General features: G+C 44.5%; 1 protein-coding gene across 1 annotated transcript; it reads right to left on the bottom strand.

Moving 5' to 3' along the window:
- Window positions 1-3070: 3070 nt before the first annotated feature.
- Window positions 3071-4358, bottom strand: LOC102982469 (5-azacytidine-induced protein 2-like). The gene has a single exon (XM_055088793.1). It carries the CDS (start codon window positions 4353-4355, stop codon window positions 3081-3083), a length of 1275 nt encoding a protein of 424 aa, XP_054944768.1. The 5' UTR covers window positions 4356-4358; the 3' UTR covers window positions 3071-3080.
- Window positions 4359-8522: the final 4164 nt, after the last annotated feature.

Here is an 8522-nt window from a genome sequence, read left to right as displayed (position 1 = left end):
AGGCACAGGCCTGACACCTGGTCAGAGCACCAAGACCCTGTCAGCCACACGGCTAGGTATGTGGAGAGTGTTTTGCCTTTGGGAAGTCTGAGGTCTTCTGCCAGCATTCAGTAGCTGTTCTGTAGGAGTTTTTCCACCTGTAGATATATTTCTGATGTATTTGTAGGGAGGAAGGTGATCTCCACATCTTACTCCTCCGCCATCTTGAAGGTCTCTCGTGCTTGCATATTTGTACCATGTGCTTTCAGGAACACGAAAGTGAATCATCTCCCTTGTCACCCATTATATGGGATGAGATAAGACTACCAACATTGATAGTCTCAAGAACTGATGATTCTAAGGGACTTCTGGAGAAACTGTTATCTGTAAGCAGAATGAAGCACAACATATGACCTTAGAAGGAGTGAATGAGGAAAAAGCTCAGAGGAAAGGGAACTAGTAATCTAGGGCAGGGTGAAATAAGTGACTCAGTTGTGGCCTTTGGAGACTGGGGCTGCTTGTTCTGGGGAAAAAGAGCTGAGCTTTCAGTACAGCACAGGGACAGACAGGCTCTAGTCAGAGCTCTCCTGGGCACCCCGGACTTGGCTTCCCCTGGTACCACATACAAAATTCCCACATCTTTTTGTACACACACAAAAAACTAGAACTTGAGGAACACCATTGCTCTGTTTACTGGTCCCTAAACCCATACTGCCTTTCCCAGAATAGGGTTCCAAAGGGAGTGAATCTTCCAGGGGTAAGACAGACATTGCTGAGGTGGTTGGCTGAGGAAGAGTATTCTGTCTATCCAATATTCATCTTGTCATTGGCCTGACTAGAGGAAAAGCTCTCCTGCATTTGGAAGAGGCGATAAAGGAAGAGGCCAGTGGGGTGTTTGGACGTCTTGGGCTCCCTATAGTAAGAAAGAGGTAGGTACACGTTAGGCTATTCCATTTTCTTATGACTTTGAGCAACTCAAATTCTTCAAGCGTCAGGTTCCTCATTCTTTAAGTGGGAAAGATAATACCTACCTCAGGGTTGTCACAGGGGAAGAATAAAGAGATTTTTAAGTCCTTAGCATGGTGAATAGCACTGTGATTATGCTCAGTAACTGCTTGTACCCCTGCCCCTTCCTCACCAAACCTCTCTTCAGCTGGTAAGTGAGCAGAGTGGATGATCCCCAAGACTTTTCTAGCTCTGAGCCTCAAGTCTGCAAAGGTGCTTCAAAGAAGTTCTCAGGGTGACAGGAAAGGCTCAGCCTGTCCATGACCCAGTATCCTCTGCTTTTCCATAAACCTGTCAGGGCAAGGGAGATAGCACCAGAGGTAGATGTGGAGGCCAGGCAGATAGGAGAAGTGGGGACCAGGTAACTGCTCTCAGGAGCTCCCTGTTATCTGCCTGCACTGCTCTGCCCCTGTAACCACCCAGAGGAGCCCCTGCACCCAGGAGCCCTAAGTAAATGATTGGACCCTGCTGGACAGGGCCTCCCTGAGGCCATGGCTGTGCCTCACACCTACAGTATGGAGGTATCCCTCAATGGCTGGTGCAGTGCCTGGCATAAACAGAGGGAGCTCTGGAAATGTCTGTAGCCTGATAAGCAGCCTGATCTTACTCTCAGCTCTGAGCCATTGCCTTCTTGCCAATCAGCCTGAGCTAACCCCAGAGCAGCTGGGAGTCCTCAGCATGATTCACTGCGTAGAAGAGGAAGGACCAAGAGGGGCATATCTGGAGCAAGAGGAGGGCTCACCTGCACTTAGAGCCCCCTACCCTGGAAACCCATCAGAGACAGCCTGGGGTCCAAATAAGGTGGGGCAACCGAGCTGGATCTCACTGGGGGACAAGGAGTGAGACCAGCTGCCCCCTTCAGAGCTCTTTGGCTTTAAGGGGGCTTGTGGGGTTCCTGTGGTATGATAAGAACAACTCTGGGCCACAGGCAGAATCCTAGGTTCTGGGCCCAGGGCCCCACTAATTTTAGTAGAGCCATTTAATTTGTGTGTGTTCTTGGGCATCTGTGATGGGGACAGTAAAACTTCTCTCAGTAACGTCATCTATACAGTAGGATACTAAGCTGCTGTGAAAAAGAATGAGGGAATAATCATAACAGCTAACCTCTGAGTGCTAACTATAAACCAGGCACTTTTCTGAGAATGCTAGATATCTTAACTCATTTCACCCTCATAACAACCCTATGGGATTAGTATTTCCCCCATTTTAAAGCTGAGAAAACTGAGGTACAGAGATTAAATAATTGCTCCAGATGCCCCCCCATACATACATATGTTTGAATATGTGTGGGAAAATTGTCTAGTAGGATAGACACCAAACTGTTAATAGTAGTTAACTCTGGAGGAGAGGATTTGGGGGTTTTGTGGTGTTTGAGGGGAGGGGAACAGAAGGACTTTCGTTTTTTTACTGTATAAATTCCTCTATTGATTGAAAAAAAGTTTTTACCATTATCATTTAAGAAATTTAAGAAAATGAATAAGGATGTCACAATTCACTGTAGCTTTCAGACTCAAATGCAGAAGTGCATAAGCAGTGGCACGGGCTCCCAAGGCAGAGGACACTCTCCATTCCCAGAAATCCTTTGGCTGCAGCCAGTTCCCAGGAGCAGGGAGAGGGAAGGAGCCACCCAAGCTCAATTACAACCCCAACCCTCACCCCTAGAAGACGCCCGGCAGCCTGGGCAGGGTGATCTGTTACATCATGGGCCCAAGGGTCACTTGTGAAGTCTCAGGACTATGGGGTGGAACCACTGGCTCTGAGAAGTGAGCTGTTTGCATCCTTGAGCTATCTCTTGGTCTTCTTACATAAATCACGTGCTTTTTCTGATGACTAGGTAGTAACCTCTTACAGCTGGACAGTCATGGGCAGTCCTCCCTTTAGTTCTGCATGCCTGCATCTTTTGGTCTTAGCCGTGTTTGTTTTTGTGTGTGTGTGTGTGTGTGTGTGTGAAACACCTTAGGTTTACTAATTAGTAACACATATCTGATTCTTAGCCAGAATTATGGAGCTGGAGGGTGTTCTTTCATACTGAAAAATCAACTACATAATATGGTACATTATGTGTAAATGTAAATACTGAAGAACTCTGCAAAAGTTTAATCAAAATCTGCTTTCAGTTTGTTAATGATTTCCCAGGAAAACCACTGAGGGAGATACAGCAACCTCGTGAGAACATCATAAATCTCTTCATAATTAATATAATGGCAGTTTTGATTATGTTGATCCAAGTAATGCAGTGGTGGCAGGTTGGGTAAAGGCAAAGGTTTATTTTTAGTTTCCCCAAATGTTGTCTCACTTGATTTAGGAGGGCTTGGGAATACCCAAGAATTATCTTCCAGAGAATTTCTGCCATAATAATTGTGTTCCTGAAAGTTTGTGCCATCGTGAGGAATGGATCGCTCATGATCCGTCCATGACTGGAGAGCTGCTTTCTCTGATAAAACCTTTGCATCTCCTGGTAAAGGGGAAGATGTGGCATGACAAAGAGTTTTGCCGTTTGGTGAGAGAGGGGCCTGTCTTTTGTACGTTGCAGTAAAATTCGTCAAGTGCAGTTTTGTGCTGTCTTTCCCAAGGTCTTCCATGCATCCTGCTGGGGCGCAAGCTTTCTTGATTGCAGTTGGGGTTTTCAGCTTTCTTAGCAGTTCAGCTTGTACTTGAGTCACCAGATGTAAATTAGACATTTCTCTCTTCAGTTCCCGGTATGCACTTTGCATATTATCACTTGAAATGCTTAGTCTTTGGAGATCTCTGCTCTTCAGATTGTCTTCCTGAGATGGATATGTTTGTTTGGCTTTTTGTAGCTCTATTTTTAGATCTCTACATTCTTTCCTCATCAGTTCCAGTTCTTGTTCCAAACCATGGATCTTCAGGTCACAGCTCAACTTTTCCACCTCCCAGTTGGATGACAGTGGATTTAAATTTCTTATCACCTGCTGAGTTTCCACCTCTGTCCTCAGCTGGAGGAGTTCTACTTCTTTAGATTGTAGTTGTTCATTCAATACTTTCAAAGATTCAGAGATGTCTTTATTCATTTTATCCAATTTGCTCTTCAAATTATCTCTGTCAATGCAAACCTCTCGATATGCATGATAGGCCTTATTCACTTGTTCTCGTCCCACAGAACTTGTTTCTTCATCCTTTCGAGCTCCTATAAGCTTTTCTTCCAAAACTCTTATTCTTTTTTTTAAGAAAGAGCTCTCTTTCTCTGAATCCTTAAGTCGTTTTTTGATGTCTTCATATGCAGTGACAAGGACAAAATGTGAAGCAACAGATTCATCTCCTGAATATATTGAGACTGGAGTCACTGTATCTCTCCTATGGGCTTTTTCATGATTCAGAATGCAGATATCATCTTCTACCAGTGCATCCATGACAGCCCGCACACAGGCTCCTAGGGCCGCCCCCAGAGCCGTTGAGTTTCAATTCCCCAGTGTTTGGAAACGGACCAAAAACAAACCTGGTCACCGGGGGCTTCCAGTTTCCTCGAAGACAGCGCCGCTTCCCCGGCAAAAGCAGCCACTCCGGGAACGCCACGGAGGGACTGCCATTTCTCCCACCTTGGCGGCGCCAAGGCCAGCAAGGCCAGCCAGTCGGCTGTGGCCCTGGAGGCCCTGGAAGGAGGGCCGAGCCAAGGCGGAGGGAGTTGTTCATTCAATACTTTCAAAGATTCAGAGTTGTCTTTATTCATTTTATCCAATTTGCTCTTCAAATTATCTCTGTCAATGCAAACCTCTCGATATGCATGATAGGCCTTATTCACTTGTTCTCGTCCCACAGAACTTGTTTCTTCATCCTTTCGAGCTCCTATAAGCTTTTCTTCCAAAACTCTTATTCTTTTTTTTAAGAAAGAGTTCTCTTTCTCTGAATCCTTAAGTCGTTTTTTGATGTCTTCATATGCAGTGACAAGGACAAAATGTGAAGCAACAGATTCATCTCCTGAATATATTGAGACTGGAGTCACTGTATCTCTCCTATGGGCTTTTTCATGATTCAGAATGCAGATATCATCTTCTACCAGTGCATCCATGACAGCCCGAACACAGGCTCCGTGGGGCCGCCCCCAGGGCCACCGAGTTTCGATTCCCCAGCGTTTGGAAACGGACCGAAAACAAACCGGGTCGCTAAGGGTCACCGCGGGCTTCCTGTTTCCTCAAAGACAGCGCTGCTTCCCCGGCAAAGGCAGCCGCTCCGGGAACGCCGCGGAGGGACTCCCATTTCTCCCGCCTCGGTGGCGCCAGGGCCGGCGCGGCCGGCCAGTCGGCTACGGCCCGGGAGGCTCTGGAAGGAGGGCCGAGCAAGGCCGAGGGCCGAGCCGCCGCCGGAGAAGGCCGGTTATCCGGCCCCGTCAGCGCCCGCCCTAGCCCCGCGCCGCGCAGGGGGAGCGCAGCGACGGGGCTGGCCAGGAGGGCGACCGGCTCACGACCGGAAACGGGGCCTCCAGTAATTCGCCCTTAGCCGTGTTTTGTGGACTCCATGACACTGAGTTCTGTTTTTGAATCAAGTCAAGGCCCTTTCCATTTTCAGAAGAATTCAGCTAGTACTCATTTATGCCTCTGATTATGGTGTCTGTCTTTCGTTATACCTTGGACCTGCCTTGGTTACATAATTCTTTTGTTTCCGTTCTCCCATATTTGATTTCTGTAGAGGACTTTGTGTTTTCCGGATCCTTTAAAATTAGGTCAGAGGAGAACATTACCTCATCTTTCTAGCTTTTAAAACTGGTTTTTACCTTAAAAAGCTTTAACAGAATGTTTTTTTTATCATTCCTGCTATTAATTTCTATGAACAATTAAATTATATTTTAATCTTGATTTAGAGAAATGTGGACTTAAGTGTTTCCTCCTCAGTCTTACTCAGCCCTTGGTATTATATAGCTGTTAAAAAAACCCTGTCAAACCTCCCTATTTACTCCCCTAGTGGTTCTCACAATATCGTATCTGATACACCATTTAATGAGACCTCATGCTGTTAAACAGGACCTCAGTTAGTCTTTCAGATCATATTCCATTTGGTTGTGTAGTTTACTGAGCTACTCCCTTCCCATTGGACATCCAGATTATGGCTTCCTCATAGGGTTGCTGAGAGAATTAAGTGAGAAAGCATATTAGGGAACCTGGTCCTGGGCCTGACTCAGAGGGGAACTCCATTTCTTTGTTTGCTGACCCCCTCCTTCAGCCATTCCAGATAATGGCATTCCTGTCCCCCAGAAAACTCAGCCGTAACTACCTCCCCTCCTCATCTGGGGGCCATTGCATCACATCCCCAAAAGTCTGTGCCTTCCGAAAGTGTCAGCCTCTCCTGAACTCAGACCAGGTGAGACTCTTGTTTCTTATAAAGTGATGTGATAAGGTGACAATCCTTCATTGGGGTCACTGACACTGACGAGGTAGCCGTATCACACTGGATGTCAGCAGATCTGAAGGTAATAGGAATTCAGAGATGTTCTTTCCTTCTGAAGATGCCATCTTTAGGAAGGTCTGATTGTGGAAGGGGAACATAGCTCAAGTCTGGACCAGTAGAATGTGGACTCCAGCCCAGAGATGAGTTTGTACAATTGACCTTCTTTATCCTTCAAGGTTTAGCTCCCTCCTCCAGAGACCTTTCCTGAACTCCCTCACGGCTCTCCCGCTCATCTTGGCATTTAATCAATTACTTATTGTGTAATGTAATTTATGCACCAAAAAGCCCACGAGAATCTGCTCTGTGCCCGGCACTCTGCTAGGCAGTGGAGAAACAACAGTGAACAGCAAGGGCCCAGGCCCTACCCTCTAGGAGCTTACAGCATAACAGGAAAGACAGACCTTGAACAAGCACTGTGCTTACAAGTGTGATGAATTACTGCACTTTTTCCCCAGAGCTGGGCTAATTTTCCACTCCCAGAGGGCTGGGATGTATTGGGTTGGCCAAAAAGTGCTTTCGGTTTTTAAGTAAACATAAAAGACACATTTTTCATTTTCACCAAGAACTTTATTGAACAACGTATTCATCCTTTTGTTCCACTACCTTCTGCCATTTTTCAGGCAACTTCATAATTCCGTCTTCCCAAGATTTTTTATCTTTTTGAGCAAAGAACTGTTCCAGGTGCCTTTTATAGTCTTCCAGGGAATTGAAATTTTTTCCATTAAGAGAATTTTATAAAGACTGAAACAAATGGAAATCCAGAGGTGCAATGTCTGGTGAATATGGCAAATGAATCAGAACTTCCCAGCCAAGCTGAAACAATTTTTGCCTGGTGATCAAAGAAACATGTGATCTTGCCGTTATCCTAATGGAATTGGATAGTTGCAATTAATTAATTAATTGATAGTTGCAATTAATTGTTTGGTTTTCTGGAAGGAGCTCATAATAGAGGATTCCCTTCCAGTCCCACCATGTATACAAGGTCACCTTCTTTGGATAAAGACTGGCCTTTGGTGTGGTTGTTGGTGGTTCATTTTGCTTGCCCCACGATCTCTTCCATTCCACATTATTGTACAGTATCCCCTTTTCATCGCCTGTCACAATTTGTTTTAAAAACGGAACATTTTCATTACATTTCAGTAGAGAATCGCGTGTGGAAATACAGTCAAGAAGGTTTTTTTCGCTTAACTTATGTGGAACCCAAACATCATTAACATAACCAGGCTGGTGCAAATGATTGTCAATGCTTGCTTTGGATATTTTGAGTATGTTGGCTATCTCCGGCGTGGTATAACGTTGATTGTTCTCAATTAATGTCTCCATTTTATTGCTATCAACTTCAGCTGGTCTACCTGACCATGGAGCATTGTCCAGCGAGAAATCTCCAGCATGGAACTTCGCAAACCACTTTTGACACGTTCGATCCATCACAGCACCTTCTCTATACACTACACAAATCTTTTTTTGCGTTTTTACCTTTTTTGAAATAATAAAGCATAATATGCTGAAAATGTTGCTTTTTTTCTTCCATCTTCGATATTAAAATGGCTACACAAAAATTCACCAATTTTGATGTCTTTAAAAATGCACACTGATATGACAGCTGTTACATACAATCTAACAAAATTGTTTCAAATGAAGTTAAAGACAACTAATTGCTACTAGAGCCATCTTAGGGAAAAAACAGAATGAGCCTTTTGGCCAACCCAATATCTTGCATTTCTTTTTGTGGGCTCTAACATGATCTGTCACAGCAGTTGCTCAATAAATACCATTTGAATAATTAACAATGAGAAGCAGATTATGAAAGTGTTTGTTTCTTTTCTTAATTTAGGTATAATTGACTTATAACATTTATATTAGTTTCAGGTGTGCAATGTAATGATCCAGTATTGTGAGATCACCACAGTTAAGTCTAATTAATATCTGTCACCTTATATAGTTACACAATTTTTTTCTTGTAATGAGAACTTTAAAAATCTACTCTCTTAGCAACTTTCAAATATGCAATACAGTATTATTAACTAGAGTCACCACGTTATGGTTTGCTTCTTTTTTTTTTTTTTTTTTTTTTTGCGGTATGCGGGACTCTCCCGTTGCGGAGCACAGGCTCCGGACGCGCATGCTCAGCGGCCATG

This window comes from Physeter macrocephalus, chromosome 11 (genome assembly GCF_002837175.3).
Source record: "Physeter macrocephalus isolate SW-GA chromosome 11, ASM283717v5, whole genome shotgun sequence".
Lineage (NCBI taxonomy): Eukaryota > Metazoa > Chordata > Mammalia > Artiodactyla > Physeteridae > Physeter > Physeter macrocephalus.
The sequence above is the reverse complement of the archived record's forward strand: the minus strand, read 5'-3'. Positions and strand labels throughout refer to the sequence as shown.

Bases quoted from the DNA above. Each gene is read 5' to 3' on its own strand.
- LOC102982469 (XM_055088793.1), bottom strand. From the start codon at position 4,355: ATGGATGCACTGGTAGAAGATGATATCTGCATTCTGAATCATGAAAAA.